This window comes from Cricetulus griseus, chromosome 7 (genome assembly GCF_003668045.3).
Source record: "Cricetulus griseus strain 17A/GY chromosome 7, alternate assembly CriGri-PICRH-1.0, whole genome shotgun sequence".
NCBI lineage: Eukaryota > Metazoa > Chordata > Mammalia > Rodentia > Cricetidae > Cricetulus > Cricetulus griseus.
Genome location: NC_048600.1, coordinates 117,386,362 through 117,403,803, shown reverse-complemented (window position 1 = coordinate 117,403,803; position 17,442 = coordinate 117,386,362). Strand labels below are relative to the sequence as shown.

Here is a 17,442-nt window from a genome sequence, read left to right as displayed (position 1 = left end):
ACTATGTAGTTAGTTTGAGCCAGCTTGGGATGCATGAGACTATCTATTGCCAAATTAAAAGGAGGATGAGGAAAAAACCACATAGAGAGAAGGTGCATGTGTGCAGGTTCTTAGCCTAACCACAGAAGGCTGAGCTGGGTCTGAGGAGAAGGGTAAGTGCGCTGCTTGCCAGCCTCCCAGAATCTGGAGACAGACAGACTCAGCAGGGAGTCTAGTCAAGCAGGAACTAGTTTATTGTCCCACAGCAAGCATCTTTTTTGGTTTTTTGAGACAGTGTTTCTCTGTATTGTTTTGCAGTCTGTCTGGCACTCACTCTGTAGACCAGGCTGGCCTGGAACTCAGAGAGATCCACCTGCCTCTGCCTCTTGAGTGCTGGGATTAAAGGCATGCAGCCACCAACACCCTGCTGCAAGCATCTTTTAAAGCAAAAAAACGGGGGGGGGGGGGGGGGACACACGACAGCCAGCCAGCCAATGATTTTAAAGGTCAGCCTATCATGTGCCTAGGAGCCCTGTGCTTTAACCTAGTGAACACGAACTGTTCATGCAGTGACCTTATCTGGTTCGATCTAGGCAACCAATCTTTTTTTGTAAACAACTCAGGACTGTCCCTCAGTGCCCTGTTTGACTGGCTCATGTGTCTTATACATGTGTGCAGTCAGGTACTTTTCATCAAATGTTAAGATAATTCATTGGGATCGAGGAATGTGAGGTATGTGGCTCAGTGATAGAATGCTTGGTTAAACTTACATGGGTTCTGGGGTTTGATCAACTTACACTTGATACTATATAAAAACAAAAAATTGGAAACTTGAAAACATAGAATATTTTAAAGAAGGATTTCACATACTTATATCACAAAGTTATCATTAGGGGGGGGCTCGGTGGTTAAGAGCATTTACTATTTTTGCAGAGGACTCTGGTTCAGTTCTCATATCTGCATGAGACTGTAACTCCAGTTCCAAAGGATCTAAAAGCCCTCTGGCCTCCATGGGCCTCTGCACATTGTGGTATAAATAAACTTAATGCAGGCATATACATACAAGTAAAAATAATGACTAAATCTTTTTTCTCCCCAAGACAAGGTTTCTCTGTGTAGCTTTGGCTGTCCTGGAACCCACTGTGTAGACCAGGCTGACTTCCAACTCAAAAGAGATTCGCCTGCCCCTGCCTCCATTGTGCTGGGATTAAAGGCATACACCACCACCGCCACCTGGTGATTAAATCTAGAAGAAAATGACCAACTACATCAAGTAGATTATATTGTGTAACAGCCCTTATTTGAAGAAACCTGTAAAGAAATTTTACAATTCAATTGTTTTGTTGTTCTGAGGCAGGGGATGGCTGTATAGGTCAAGTCAGTCCTACTGCTTCAGCCTCTGAAGTGCTATGATTGATTACAAGCAAGAACTACCATTGCATACAGTGTCTTTCCTGGTCATTCAGTTATTTATTGTGTGTGTGTGTGTGTGTGTGTGTGTGTGTGTGTGTGTGTGTGTGTGTGTGTGTGTGTGTGTGTGTGTGTGTGTATTGAGATTCTCATTATAACCCAGTTTTCTCCAATTCAGCTAGTCTAGGTTGACATCTTGCTCCCCTAGCACTGGGATTATAGGAGGGCTGCCACTCTAGCTCATGATTTATGAACGCATTGGGGATATAAATTAAGGTCCTCAAGCTTGCTTGGCAAGTGTTTTACTTAATGAACTTACTGTCTTCTCAGCTCTTAGTCAGTTACTTATATCCCAATAGATCCATGACCATTAGTCTTATTTTATATGACTCTTCTTTAGATTTAAGTCCTTGGATTATCTTGTTACAGCATTGGTGTAGCCTTAAGATTGGGTCCTGTAACATTTTTATTTGTTTGCTTATTTTAGGTTTTTGTTTTGAGGTAGTATGTGACTAAACTTCTCTGGCTGACCTTGGAGAACGGTGTCTAGAAACCAAGATCTGAGCACTGGTTATAGTCATTGCTCTCTATGTCATTGATTATAAGATTTCTCAGTTGATAAAGCCAAGAAACTTTACTGCTAGTGTTCATATAACTGTAACATGTCTCTTTTTATTTCATCTGTTCATCTGGTATGTCTTAAAAATCAGGAGTTTGAGCAGTTCCAGCACTACTAGAAAAACTTTGGACAAAATCAAGATTTTGAGACTAGGGGCTAGAGAGAGATGATTCCATGGTTAAGAACACATGTTGCCCTTACAGAGGACTTTTCATTCGGTTCTCAGCACCCACATTATGGCTCACGATCTACAACTCCAGTTGTAGGGCATCTGATGCCTTTCTTATGAGGGCACCAGGCACATGTGTGATTCACACACATATACATACAGGCAAATACTCATACACATAAAATAATACAAATCTAAAAATGAAAAAATGAGGTTGAGTTTAGCCTGGCTATGTAGTTAAATCCTGTCTCAATAAATAGTCCTATGAATTGCTAACAGTTCATCATAATAGTTTTCACTTGTTATTGATAAATGTTACTTGTTTTTGTTTTGATACTTGTTACTGCTTTCCAAGACTGACCTCCAACTCAAAGTAATCCTCTTAACTCAGCCTCCTAAGTGCTGCAGCTGGAGATGTGTGCCACCACATTTGGCAATAATATGTATTCAATAGAATACCTATGTAAAAGAGTTACCAGCTCATATACTGTGAGAAATAAATTTACTACTGCAGAGTACAAGATTTGTATATCAAATGTTAATGCTGTTTATCATACAGTCCAAGCTGTTTTCTCTAGTAGGAGTTAATTATCTTTCCTTGTGGGTTTTTTGGTTTTTCTGTTATTGTTGGGGTTTGTTTGTTTGTTTGTTTGATACAAGGTCTCTGTACATACCCTGGCCCTGACTGAATGCTGCGATTAAATTAAAGGTGTGCCCTACCACCCCTGGCCTTCCTTATTTCTTTTATGGTGGTTAACAGTGTTTTTGTGATAGGGGTATGTTTGTTTTTAAATGCTGTATTCCACTTCTCATTCTAGTCACCCACAAAATGGTTGAAGGGTTTTGTTTTTTGTTGGGGAGAAGAGGTTCAAGAAACATATTGTGGTTCTAAAAGATACCCTTTCCTGCCTGCCGCCCTCCACCACCCCCCCCCCACCCCACTCTTTTCCCATCTACCATTAGTTTTAGAGGGTTTTTGTTGTTGCTGCTTTTGGTTTGGTTTGGTTTTTTTTTTTGGTTGGTTGGTTGGTTTTTCAAGATAGGATTTCTCTGTATTGCTTTGGAGCCTGTCCTGGAACTCAGATACCTGGCTTGTTTTATGTTTTTATACACAAATAGGCACTTGTACATTTTTGTTGTTGATGATATGTTTATGTTGTTTTGCGATGAGATCTCATATATCATATAGCACAGAAACTCGGTATGTAGCTGAAAATGACCATGGCAAGAGGATCAGGGCTTCATTAACCTCAGACCTTGCCTCTGAAAGCAAAATAAGCAAAAATCCTCCATTTAGTGTTAAATTCAAACTTGAGGAATTTGTTTAGTAAAAACTTTTCTTCCTTGAGTATTGGTAAATAATGTCAGTAAAGTATTATATATTAGTTATCTTTTATCCTTTTTATACTCATCCTACCTTACAGAGGTGATGGGAAAAACTGAACTATTAATATGCTTTCTCACAAGAAAGGTATGATGAAAGTGTAAGCTATTGCTGTTTTTCAGTAGTTCAAGATATATTCTTCTTACCTTTGGGTAAGCAGAAATAGTTTCTTTTCCATGAGTTTTCATGTTCACTGGGGATGTTGAGTGATGCTTTGGCCTGACAAATGTTTGAGGGTAGAGTTAAAGTGATAGAAACTGGCTAGGAAATATTGATCCATAACAATCCTTTTGAGTAAGGTTGACTGAATAACTAAGTTGAGTAATTAGGATTTACATGATAGTTTGTAGTTGCTATTTCCTTGGGTTATACATATGTGCAATAGTGTATCTAAACTAAAAATCCTGGTTGTGGGTTAATTTCCTCTTGAAATTTTGAAAATAGTAATTTTGGGGGCTAGGGATGTAAGCTCCTAGTTCAGTTGCTAACACCAAATAAGCCAGACATGGTATTGCATACCTACTGTTGCTGCACAGGAGAGGGTGGGGGCTACAGATGAAAGTGTCAGAAGTTCAAGGTTATCCTCAGCTGTATAGAGAGTTTGAGGCCACCCATGGATACATGAGAATTCCTGTCTCAAAATAAACAGTCACATAATTGTGTGGTTTTTCTTTAATGATCAATCCACAAACAGGGCAGTGAGGTGTGTGACCTCATTTTAAAATGCTTAAGCTGATACCAGATATGTAACTTAATGGATTTTTCAGTCTTCCACTCCCATTTAGGATAATTTCCTGGCCAAAGTGCTAGTTTGTAGGAATGACTGGTACACTGTGTATGTAACTGACAGTATTTACTGATTTCGTTTAAAACTGTTCTTAAGTATCAGGCTGACAAGATGACTCAGCTTATTACAAAGCCTGATGACCTAAGTTCAGTCCTCCTGCACCTTTGTAAAGTTGAAAAGCAGAGAACCAACTGCACAACGTTGTCTTTTGACTTCCATACACAGGCAAGGGCACACACTGACCCAAAATAATATTTTAAGAACAAATACCCCAAAACTATGCTCTGTATCATTGGGATGATGGCGGTTTTGAGTTAAGCAGTGATTCATTAGAAAGTTTAAAAACAACTGATTTATTTTAAGCCAAGGATACAAATTCCTCTTATCCAATATGCCTTGTAATTTTGATGTTTGTCAAAGAATAACTAACTGAAATGAAACTGTCACAGCTGAACAAAATGTTCAGTTTGGATTCTGTTTTATTCAGCTGAATAAGCTGTTTTTTAGCTGAACAAAACTGATGCCTGTAAGCATGGTATTTCAAGAAGATGTGTTATGGCACTAATTTAAGTGACTGCTTTTGTTTTATTACTGTTTTGGTCACACCAACCTTGAATTCTAAGCAGTCCTCCATCCTTAACTTCCTAGATGCTGAACTTTTAAGTGTATGCCATCATGGTTTTTGGTATACTAATCCTTAGAGATTGAGTGGACTATATGTACACACACACACACACACACACACACACACACACACACACACACAACACAACACACACACACACACAAATCCTTAGAGATTGAGTGGACTATATGTGCACACACACACACACACACACACACACACACACACACACACACCTGTACTTAATAGGATTTTTCATGGCTTTTTGTCACATTTATTTGGTCTGGCTACGAAGGCAGATCATCAGGTCCAATAGTTGCTTTTTTTTCCCATTGCTATGTTGTTTTATGCTTTATACCTGACTCTTCCAATAAAAAAATTTACGGTGTCCCTCATTACTTCTAATTCTCAAGATTACTCCAAAAGGTCCTCCTTTAGACAGACAAGGATACAAATTCATTCTCTCTGCCACTTTAAAATTTTTCTATTCTTTTATCTAAATGTGGAGCTATAGAAGTCTTTAAAGTTCATCTGGAATTTTTTTTTTTTTTTTTTTTTGTAAGTTCACATGGAAGATTCTGTGATAATGCCTACTCTCTTAGGGAAATCTTTGACTCTTCCTATCGTTTTTCACAAGGTCTCCACTGGGTGATAGGGACCCACACTTTAATCCCAGTGCAGGTAGATCTCTGAACCTGAGGCAGACTGGTTTACAGAGTGAGTTCCAGCCAGATCTACATGTAGAGAAACCAGGGGGGGAGGGGGAGAGAGAGAGAGAGAGAGAGAGAGAGAGAGAGAGAGAGAGAGAGAGAGAGAGAGAGAGAGAGAGAGAGAGAGTGTGTGTGTGTGTGTCAAGGTCTCATTGTCTAACCCTGGCTGACCTGTGAGTAGTTTTCTTTTTCTAAGTGGAACATAATGATGTAATCTATGTCTCCAAATACGCTGCTTTTAAAAGTTGTCGGCTTCTTTTTTTTTTTTTTTTTTTTAAGAGAGAGTCTCTCTTTGTAGCCCTGGTTGTCATGGAACTCCCATCTGCAGACCAGGATGGCCTCAAACTCAAATTGATCCACCTGCCTCTGTCTCCCTCCTGGAATTGAAAGCATGGGCCACCTATGCCCAGCTCAGTGTCTCTGTCTTTCTCTCTTTCTCTAATTATTTATTTTTATTTTATGTGTATTGGTGTTTTGCCTGCATATGTGAGGGTGCTAGAAGCTCCGGGACTAGAATTTGGGGGAGCTGTGAACCACCAAGTGGGTGCTGGGAATTGAACCAGGGTCTTTTGGAATAGCAGCCTATGTGCTTAATCACTGGGCCATCTCTCCAGCCACTAAAAGTCTTTTAATATAATAGATCTATTATAAGTTTCTAGAGCCACCTCTAAATTCTGACATCACTCTTCTCCCTTGATATCTTTGTGTTCTCTACCCCTGGCATCACTAAATATTTTTCTATAAACTTCAGTATTGGTGTTTGGACTTGTTTACCTCAGAAAATTTAGCTTCCTTTGTGAAAATAAAAATTCACATTAAAGAATTAACATTTCAATTTCATTTCTATATTAATTCATAACAACACCTGGCTCCATCAGAGAAAACCATAATTGGGGCGGGGACATAAAAATTGAAACCTGCTACTTAGCAATTGTTTGCTGTGATAAGCTTACCTCTTTTGCTTCCTTCCTTTTCCTTTAGGGAAGATTGTTTCTGTAATGAATTTTTGTAAATTAGTTTTGTAGTAAGATTTTGTTAAGAGTGGTAACATTTTATCCTGTAGTTAAAACTCTCATACCCTGGACTGAAGTGTGGTGGCAAGCACCTTTAATGACAGCACTCAGAAGGCACAGAGATAGGCTGATCTTTGTGAGTTTGAAGCAATCTAATCCCCATAGCAACTACACACTAGCCTAATGCATACTGACACCCTGTGTCAAAAAATGAAAATGAACCTCAGTATCTCTTCTAAAGAAACCTTAATCAAATACAGAGTCAACATTGATAACTTAGAACTTTTAGACACACAAATCAAGCTGCTTTCAGAATTTTAGTGCTGAAAAATTTACAAATAGATTTTTTTGGTATTGTTTCTGAGACCATAGTCTTTCTTACTACATGACCCAAGTTGGGCTCCAGCTCTTGTATAGTATAGTCCAAGCTATCCTTTAGCTTGAAATCCTCTTGCCTCACAAATACTAGGATTACAGATGTAAAGCATCATGCTTGCCTATATTTTAAGTGAATATGAAATTGTCTGTATATACAGCAAATAGTTGACAGTCACAGCATTTTCAAGTTGGTTGGAACCTTCTGAAGCATACTGTTGTAAATCTGGAAATAAGCTATAACATGCATGATGTCCTACATCTGATGGTTAACACTAACCTAAACCTTAGATGTTTCTTAATTTTCAGCACTCCCCCCGTACCTCCCATACCTGTTTTGTTTGGTATTTGGGGAGTAGGGTGGGAAGGTGGAGATAACAGGATTTCCCATAGCTGAAGGGATCTGACACCTTCTGGTCTCTGAGGCACCTTGTCTCAGTCCTTTTGTCTCTTCCAAAAATAGGCCTGAACTATCAGGCCCCATTCCTTTTTCTTGCTGTAATATTTGTTTGTACTTTTTCAGATTCCTTGCAAATAGTAAACCCTCAAAATCATTTGAGAGGTTATTTGAGCTTACCCGGTGTTTTGTTCCTGTGACCTAGTTTGGCTGTGTAGTTCAGTATAGCTTTGAACGCATTTATTTCTGCCTCTGTGTCCCGGGTGCTTGGATTATAGGCCTATGCCACTATCATACCTAACTCTAAAGGAAAATTTAAAATAGTTCTTCTCTAATATGGTTCCATTATTTATTTTTATATATTTTTTTTACCTAACCACAATTTGGAGTGTGCTCGTGTGCCTGTTTTAAGTTTTTTTAATATGTGTATGAGTATTTTGCTTGTTTTGCATATGTGTGCCACATGTGTGCCTGGTGCCCACAAAGACCAGAAGATAAGTCAGATCCCTTGGAACTATAGTTAAAGACTGTTAGCTACCTAGTGGAAACACAGGTTCCTGGAAGAGTGAGCAACCAGTGCTTTTAACTTCTGAGGCTTTATCCTGTCTGCCCAGAAAATTAAATAAATAAATAAATACATACATACATACATACATACATACATACATACATACATACATACATACATGTTCTTGCGGTTGGGGGGGGGTGCTGGAGAGATGGCTCAGCGGTTAAGAGTTCCAACTGCTCTTCCAGAGGTCCTGAGTTCAATTCCCAGCAACCACATGATGGCTCACAATCATCTGTTATAAGATCTGGTGCCCTTTTCTGGTGTGCAGATGTATATGGAAGCAGAATGTTGTATACTTAATAAATAAGTAGATAAAATCTTTTTTTTAAAAAAAAAAAGAGGACTGGGAATATAACTCATTGGTAAAATGCTTGCTTACCATATGCTAGGCCCTAGTTTCAAGTACAAGTGGTCTATCTACCACACTCAGATGTCTATGTGTGGGGGTGTGCAATACCTCACTTTAGCCCTGCCTGGCCTGATTCTCATTTTGTGAGGGCTAGGATTATAATTATGAGTCTATGAGCCACTGGACACAACCAGCCCTGCTTTCTTTTTCCCTCTTCTTTAAATATTCTCCTAGCATAAGGGGGAAAGAAATATCCTCTGTGGCATACCACAGTTTATACTATCAGATGTGCTTGTGGATTATTTGCAGATGTCATTACAATTTTTTTTTTAAGAGGGGCTAAGGAAAAGTAAGAACATTCGTGGAAAGAAGCTTTAAGGGAGGAATATTTTTGGCCATTTTAGTGAATTAAATTTTGTTTAAAGATTTAATTATTTTAGGGGCTGGAGAGCTGGCTTCGAAGTTAAGAGCATTGACTGCTCTTCCAGAGGACCCGGGTTCAATTCCCAGTACCTACATGGTGGCTCACAACTGTCTATAACTTTACTTCTAGGGTACCTGACACCCTCACACAGACTTACATGCAGGAAAACATCAAAGCACATGAAATAAAAAATAATTTTTAAAAAAGATTTAATTATTTTGTATCATCATCATGTTGCAATGTGGTTGCGTCCAGGCAGACATGGTGCTAGAGAATGAGCTGTAACTGAAAAAGTTTTATCTGCAGGTGACAGGTAGTGAGCTCAGCACTTGAGCATATATATGAGACCACAAAGCCCACTACTACAGTGACACACTTCCTCCAACAAGGGTATACATACTCCAAAAAGCCACACATGACATTCCCTTTCAGCTTATGAGAGCCAATTACATTCAGAGTACCACAATTACCTATACCTCAAAGAGAATGTGATTGACACTCAAACCCACTCCTCACCCCAACCCCCATTTTGTTGTTTTTATCAAGAGAAAGGGTCTCATTTCCCACCCTACCCATAAAATCTTGTTCTTCCTGCCTTTACCTCCCAAGTGCTGGGGTTATCACCATACTCCAAGGGTTTTTTTTTTTTTTTTTTTTTTTTGACACATGTATATAGTTTATTTTGGTAATTAATTGCCACTATGAAGTTTCGTTACATAGCTTCCTAGTTTGTATTCTACTTATATATTTAATTTGTATACAGATAATTGTTAACATAGCATGCAGTAGGCCCTGGGTTTGATCCATAGCACTGGATAGGAAATAAAACAGTAGCAGATGGTTGCATTCATTTGAAATTTGTGCTTGTGGCCTTGAACTCAGGAGATCAGCTTGCTTCTGCCTCCTGAGTGCATAGATTAAAGGTGTGGGCCATCCCCAAGCCCCCTGACCTGTTGTTCATACAGTCTTAACCACTGAGTTATCTCCAACCTTTGGACCCACATTTTTTTTTATCTGTGTACTACTTGAGCTAATTTTTTTGTTCGGGATCTGAACTCAGGTTATCGTGTTTGTGTGGTAAGCACTTTACTGAGCCATCTCCCTAGCCATCATTGGGATTTTAATTTTGTTTTCTGACAAAAATAATATATGCAAGCCAGGCAGTGGTCATACATGCCTTTAATTCCAGCACTCAGAAGGCAGAGTTTCAGGCTAGCCTGTTCTTCAGAGCAACAAAAAGAAACCCTGTCTCCAGGGGGTGGGATGCATATTTGCATTGTGTGTATGTGCTCTCGAATTATGTACCCATGTACCCATGTGGAAATATTTTAAGATAAAATACAACTCGATCCTAGATCTATGCGACAGCACTTGCCAGACATGCTCAGGGTACTGGTTTTGAACCCCAGTACCGTGAATTGAAATAACATTTTGAAAAACAAATTTTCATGGTACAACAATAGATATTGACATTGAAATTTCCATTTACTTGTCTTGATACTTTTTTACCTTTTTTGCCCTTTTTGGAAGAGTCATGTTACTATATAATTGTTTTGCTAAACTTTTGTTCCATAGAATAATGTTGAGGTTCTTCCTCTGTCATCATCCATGTGGTACATGTAATCTGGTAAATGTTTTGGTTCCTCTTTCCTCCGGTGCTAGTTCTGTAATTATTTCATCTCAGTCATGTACCTTTTTTTTTTTTTTTTTTTTTTTTTTTATTAATTCACTGTCAAATTTCAGTTAAGTGGTGCTGCTGTAGTAAATGCTAATGTGATTTGTGTTTCTTTTCTTTACTCAGATTGAGTCTGTTTCTCAGCCTTCAGAAAACCATGCTATTCCTGTTAGTCATATTTCAGAGTCCTTGTCTACCAAATCATGTGGAGCACTGAGACCTGTCAATGGAGTTGTTAACAGGTAATTTTTTTATGTCTTTTACTTCTCACATTTAACACCCATGTAAAAGATGAATTTGGAGCCCCTAGTTATTCTCAGCCAGGACTGACTAAAGAAACATTATTACTTAGTAGTACTTTGTATGTCTTACACTATACCAAGGTTTTTTGGGGTTTTTTTGTTTTTGTTTTTCCCTTGAGACAGTTTCTCTTTAGCCCTGGCTGGCCGGGAACTCAAACAACCACCTGTGTCTGCCTCCCAATACCATATATATTTTATTTAGGATGTTTATGTAATCCTTTGTACTTACCATTGTCTAAAAGGGACTGGCCATAGAGTAAAACCAAGTCCTATGGTTAAATTATGTGAAAGTTCCTAAATTTCCTATGCATGTGAATACAATATATTTACCCTTAGAATTCATTATAAACAAGAGAACTGTTTTTAAGACATTAGAATTTGCAAAATTATTTTCTTACGAATCATGAGTTTTCTGTACTTTATTAGGCTGTTTTGTTGTTGTTGTTTGTTTTTGAGACAGGATTTCTCTGTGGCTTTAGAGCCTATCCTGGCACTCACTCTGTAGACTAGGCTGGCCTCAAACTCACAGAGATCACCTGCCTCTGCCTGCCAAGTGCTGGGACTAAAGGCATGCGCCACCAATGCCTGGCTCTTATTTGGCATATTTCTGTTACAGAAGAAAAACTAACAATGAAAACTTGAGTTTGCTTATTGACCTTTGCTCCTTTCAGGCATAATAGGTGCTGTGCACTGAGAGCCTCATGAGTAAGCACACACACAGAGACTAGTATGCATTCTCAACCAAGTCTGTTTGTGTCTTTGAACATTTGAAAGTCAGGAAATGGAGCCCACACTAGAGGCTTTGTTTCTACTGTGTTCTGAAATACGTCTTCTCCCTTTTTGTAGTCTTCAGCCTGTCCTGGCAGACCATGTTCCAGGTGACAGCTCTGATGCTGAGGAACAATTGCATAAAAAGCAACGACTGAATTTAGTTTCTTCTTCATCTGATGGCACCTGTGTGGCAGCCCGAACTCGGCCTGTGCTGAGCTGTAAGAAACGGAGGCTTGTTAGGCCCAGCAGTATCGTTCCTCTTTCTAAGAAGGTGAGTACTCTGATCAGTCTGTTCCCAACATCACTCCGATTACCCAGTGCTTTCCAAAGTTGGCTAGTCCCCAAGGTTTCCTGAGAGCCTTTAAAAAGTACTAAACTGCTCCTCCCTAGAGCTTGGTTTTGGTTTAGTTGCTTTAGAGTTGGGAATGAAATTTTTTTTTTTCCTTTTAATTTTTGATTTAGCATGCTATGTTTGGTGTGGCTTTTCTTTTCTTTTTTTCTTTTTTTTTCTTTTTTTTGGTTTCTCTGTGGCTCTGGAGGCTGTCCTGGCACTCGCTCTTGTAGACCAGGCTGGTCTCGAACTCACAGAGATCCTCCTGCCTCTGCCTCCCGAGTGCTGGGATTAAAGGCGTGCGCCACCAACACCCAGCTTGATGTGGCAGTTTTTTAGATGTATAATTGTACTTTGTTCATAGGAAGGTCTTGTTTTTCAAAAAGCTCTTAGATGACTGAGACTCTGGAAGTGTACATGCTTCCATGCATGAACCCTTTTTGTTATTTCTCATCTGCACTGTTTTCCTGAAATTGGCAGTGTCACCCAAGTGTGGTGGAGCAGTAAGCCCTCTTGCCCATTGAGCAATCTCTAGCTTCTCCCTCCCTTACCCCACCCACCTTTTCATTTTGAGACAACAAGATCTGTTGTAGATCAGAATGTTCTTAAACTTGTGAGCTTCTCACCTCACCTGTTTACAGATGTGAACCACAAGGCCTGCCTGACTCTTACTATTGAGATTGTTGTTTAGGTTTTTTGTTGTTGTTGTTGTTGTTGTTGTTTTTGATAACTTTTTTCACTAAGTAAATCAAGGTGAGCTGAACTCCTGATTCCCCTTCCTTAGGTCCAAGGATTATAGGGGTATACCACCACACCCTGCCAAAAGTGACAGTGTTGAAAGTTTTGTGTTTCTTTTCTTTTTTTAGAATTTTGTTTTAGTGGTCTGGGTGTTTCTCCTGAGTGTTAGTATGTGTGCCCTGTGTGTTGCCTTGTGCACTCATAGATGAGAAAATGATGTCGGATCTCCTTGGGCTTGGGCTGCCATCTGGGCGCTGAGAACTGAGCATACTCTTAGCTGCCTAGCCATATGTCCCATGAAACAGACTTGCTTTTAAAAAAGAATCATTACAATTTTTTTCCTTGCTGTCTTCTCCATCTTTCCCTTCTTTTGTTCTTTGTTTCTTTGTGCTTTTGAGACAGTATCTGTTAGTTAACCCAGGCTGGTCTTGAACTCCTAGGCCTCCTGCCTTTACCTCCTGAAAATGAAATCATATGCTACCTTGCCCAACTTCCTCTCCAGTACCAAATTTGTATTACTAAACAAATGCCCATGCACACAGAAAATGGAGATGACTTCATAAGTGTGATAAACTTTACTTTTTGAAGAGCAGGGTTTATTTTATTCTGAAACTTATGAAATCCATTTAATATGTATATTGGCCTACCTGGCTGGTTACGTTATTGGGACAACGTGTTTTTTCCTATATGAATTTTTTTTTGTTACTGTTCATTTACTCCTTTGTAAAATACTTGTTGAATTTTGATGAGATATTTGTTCTAGGTATTGGTGATACAATACTAGATAAAAACAAAACCTTAATCAAGAACTTGTAATCTTCCTGCCTCAGCCTCTTGGGTTGCTAACAGGACTATACCACATTTTGATACTTTTTGGTTTTTCGAGACAGGGTTTCTCTGTGGCTTTGGAGGCCGTCCTGGAACTAGATCTTGTAGACCAGGATGGTCTCGAACTCAGAGAGATCCGCCTGCCTCCCACGTGCTGGGATTAAAGGGGTGCTCCACCAATGCCCGGCTTGGGGGGTTCTTATTTTTAGATTTATTTTCATTTTATGTGTATGGATGTTTTGTCTTCATGTCTGTCATTAGTATAAATAACACAAAGGCTTCAGTAAGATAAATTTGTTGAAAATAAAGTATGTCTTGAATTCAAGGGCTTGCTGGAGGAGGAGAGCATGCATGGGGCCACGCTGCTTAGTGCCACTGGGCAGGACCTCTGTGGCATGCCTGCTGGAAATCAAAGGAAACCTCACCGGCATGGCCTGTGCCACCAGGTGCATTTGCTCCTACTCCTTCATTCACAAGCTTTTCTGGAATTCTCAGTATCTTTTGTGGGTGTTTGTTTGTGCGCTTGTTTATTGAGAGCTCAAAACTTATTGAGGAATGGATCCAAACACCTTAGTAATTTTCTCCATTAGTCTCCCCTTTACAAAGCAGTAACGTGCTCATCCATTGGTTCATTCTTTCATTGATCATTTTGTAAATGACTATTGAGCTCCTGGTATAACCGTTTTCAAACATCTTTCTGACGCAAGGCCGTCTTTCCCTTTTATTCCTGCTTTATTAACTCTGCAGGGGTGTGAGTCAGAACTATGGGTCATTGTTCATTCACTCATTGGGTCTTAAGGGCTAAAAGCTGTTGAAAGGTCAAATGCTTTTAGGGTTCAAGTGAAACTCCTATAAATTTAGCTTTTAGTTTTACTTGGAGAAAAAGAATGATAAGTTGCATGGATATAACCCCAGTGCTTGAGAGGTTGAAGCAGGAGGATGGTGAGTCTGAGGCAAATCTGTTTTATTAAAAATACAGGGCAAAATGAGAAGTAAACCCCAGCTGATCAACTCAGCTAATGACTCCTTTGTGAAAATGAAGACTTGTTGTTGTCAGAATTTTACTGTGAAATCTAATCAGTTTGAAAGCCAGTTCAAGTATTAATTACAACATAGAGGCCACGTCGGAGTCAAAGAACACCAAAATTTGAGACCAGGATTGATCTATTTGGTTATCACTTCCCAGACTAAAGGAGCCTGACTGTGTTCTGGCTCTCCTGAAGTCCAAGGCCATTCTTGGCTACATATGAAGATAAGTTAGTGCCACTGAGGAGGTAAAGACGAGATGAACTTGGACTTGCAACCTGTATGGATCAAAATACTAAAATAAAGGGGACTAGGATGATGACTCAGTGGCTAAGAGAACTTACTGCTCTTGCAGAGGACTATGGTTCAGTCGCCAGCACCCTAGCACCTTTAACTCCAGCTCTAAGGGCTCCAGCACCCTCTCCTGGCCTTCAAGGGCTCCCACAAGCACCTGATGAGCATAACATACACACACACACACACACACACACACACACACACACACACACACACACACACACACACTAAATAAATGTGGTGTGGTGGTGAATGCCTTTAGGTCCCAGCAGTTGGGAGGTAGAGACAGGCCTCTTCCTGTGAGTACAAGGCCAGCCTGGTTGTGTGTTCCAGGGAGCCAAGGACTACATAATGAGACCCTATCTTTAAAAAAAAAATCCAAACAAAAAATAAAAGTCTACCAAAAAAAAAAAAATTCAAAGCTCTTAAACCCCAGGGCCTCTAGATTTTGATTTTAAAATTGACAGGAAAGTATCACAAAATATTTGTTGTAAGATAAATCTAGAGCTAATTTATATTGGGGATGAATTAGAAAAAGAGAATAGGAACTGAAAAGGGACATAACAGTAGTAATCCTAGAACAGCAATAGCCTAAAAGCTCTTTGTTTTGTGTTGTTTTGTTTGGTTTTTGAGACAAGGTTTCTCTGTGTAGCCCTGGCTGCCATGGAGCTCGCTTTGTAGACCAGACTGGCCTTGAACTCATAGAGATCTGCCTGCCTGTGCCTCTTGAGTACTGGGATTAAAGGAGCACACCACCACTCTCTGGCTCTAAAAGGCTCTTAAAATTCTCGAGATGGTGATCTGGAAAGATAGCACAAAGGTACTTTTAAATATTTTTATTTAGTTAGTATCTGTTTATGAGGTGTTATAGGGGCTGGAGAAATGGTTCTGCTCTTCCAGAGGACCTGGGTCAATTCCCAGCACCTACATGATAAAAGTTTTGTAAGTGTAATTGATTTTAATGGTAGTTCTATGAAATTTAACTTAGGTCTCTTGGAAGAGCAACCAGTGTGCTTTAAGCTGGTGAACCACCATCTCTCTAGCTTTTGTTTTTTTCTAAAAGTCTTTTATTTTAATGGAGTGATGTTTTGGTGACTAGTTGGTTGGTTGTTTTGGTTTGTGTTTTGTTTAAGGTTTTTTTGGTGGGGGGGTTCAAGACAGGGTTTCTTCCTTCCTTCCTTCCTTCCTTCCTTCCTTCCTTCCTTCCTTCCTTCCTTCCTTCCTTCCTTCCTTTCTTTCTTTCCTTCTTTCTTTCTTTCTTGTTTTTCAGCTCTGTAGCTTTGGAGCCTATCCTGGCACTCACTCTGTAGACCAGACTGGCCTCGAACTCACAGCGATCCTCCTGCCTCTGCCTCCCGAGTGCTGGGATTAAAGGCATGCACCACCAACGCCCGGCTTGTTTAAGGTTTTTGGTTGTTTGTTTAGTTACAGTCTTGCAGCCCTAATTAGCTAATATGTAGGATGGGTAATTTTGTCTTCTAACAATAATTAATGGTGTTTACATAAATATATTCAGTATCATTTTTTTCTTAGTGGCATTGCAATTTGCTGGGATTTTCCCCTTCAATTTACCCAGTCTAATCTTCAGAAGACTTTCTTTGTATGCAACCCCTCTATGCAGCCTATCTTGAGAACAAAGAAATTGTGGAATATTGATAAAGATCACATTGTTCTTCAATATTTTTTTCTCCTATTTAAGTCCATTACCAAAAAAAAAAAAAAAAAAAAAACACATGCTGAAGACATGTCTAAAGAAGCTGTGATATAGTTTAGACCCTGTTGCAGTGCACTTCAAAAGACACACACACACACAAAGGCTGTGATGACTGGCTCCTAGTATTTGGATGGTAGAGGTAGCAGCCTCAGGAGTTTTGGCCAGGGGGTGTCAAACTTGGTTACCTGAAATATTGTCTTCCCATCTCCATCAAAAGGGGAAACAGAAAAGACATAATAATTACAAGCCAGATGTGGCACACATACCTATACTCTAGCACATAGGAGAAAAGGAGGAATTTGTGGGTGTTTTAGACCCATTTCGGAAGCATAGTACAACCTTGTCTTGAAGTAACAGAAGCCAGCATTCAATGAGGAAAACTAAGATGAGGATTTCTGTGAGTTGTGAGAGGGAGAGGAGCGAGATGACAGTTCTGGCTAGAGAGTTTCATTGCTCCTGTTTTATTATGATAACTAGTCTTTTCTAACATTCCTTTTCACAGTGCCATTCCCCAGGCATATTCTTCTTGCAGATTGGGTGTTGCCTAGATGATGTTATGAGTCATGCTTGGCAAGTGCCAGGCTTGTTCTTTGTAACACAAGATTGTGGGGATCCAATATTAAACATTTCAGCTTTTTGTCTCAGAGCCTAAAAATATATAAGAATAAGAAAAAAGCTTGTGGAATTAAGTCTTTGGAGGACTTAAATTTATTCATTTAACTCTGTCTTGTTCCTGTGTATTTAAAAGAACTTTAAAGAAAGTAATTTATCCTTGGAATTAATCTAACACAAAAATTGTGAAGGGGATCATTCAACATGCATAATTTATTTTCATTATATAGTCATGAGTTGTGTTTTGTTTGTTGCAAGAGGAGGACAGTTTGAGAAATCTAGGTGATTAGGACTAAAAGCATGTGCCACCACCATACCTAGCAAGGATGTTAGGTT

At 39.4% G+C, this 17,442-nt stretch overlaps 1 protein-coding gene across 9 annotated transcripts in view; it reads left to right on the top strand.

Annotated features, from left to right (window-relative positions):
• Positions 1-17,442, top strand: part of LOC113830688 (KAT8 regulatory NSL complex subunit 1) — a 128,593-nt gene that overhangs the window by 92,644 nt on the left and 18,507 nt on the right. For all 9 annotated transcript variants that reach the window (XM_035447223.1, XM_035447220.1, XM_035447219.1 and 6 more), the window contains 2 exons: positions 10,614-10,729; positions 11,636-11,831. In XM_035447223.1, coding sequence (XP_035303114.1) covers positions 10,614-10,729; positions 11,636-11,831 — 312 coding nt within the window. The remainder of the gene's footprint in view (positions 1-10,613; positions 10,730-11,635; positions 11,832-17,442) is intronic.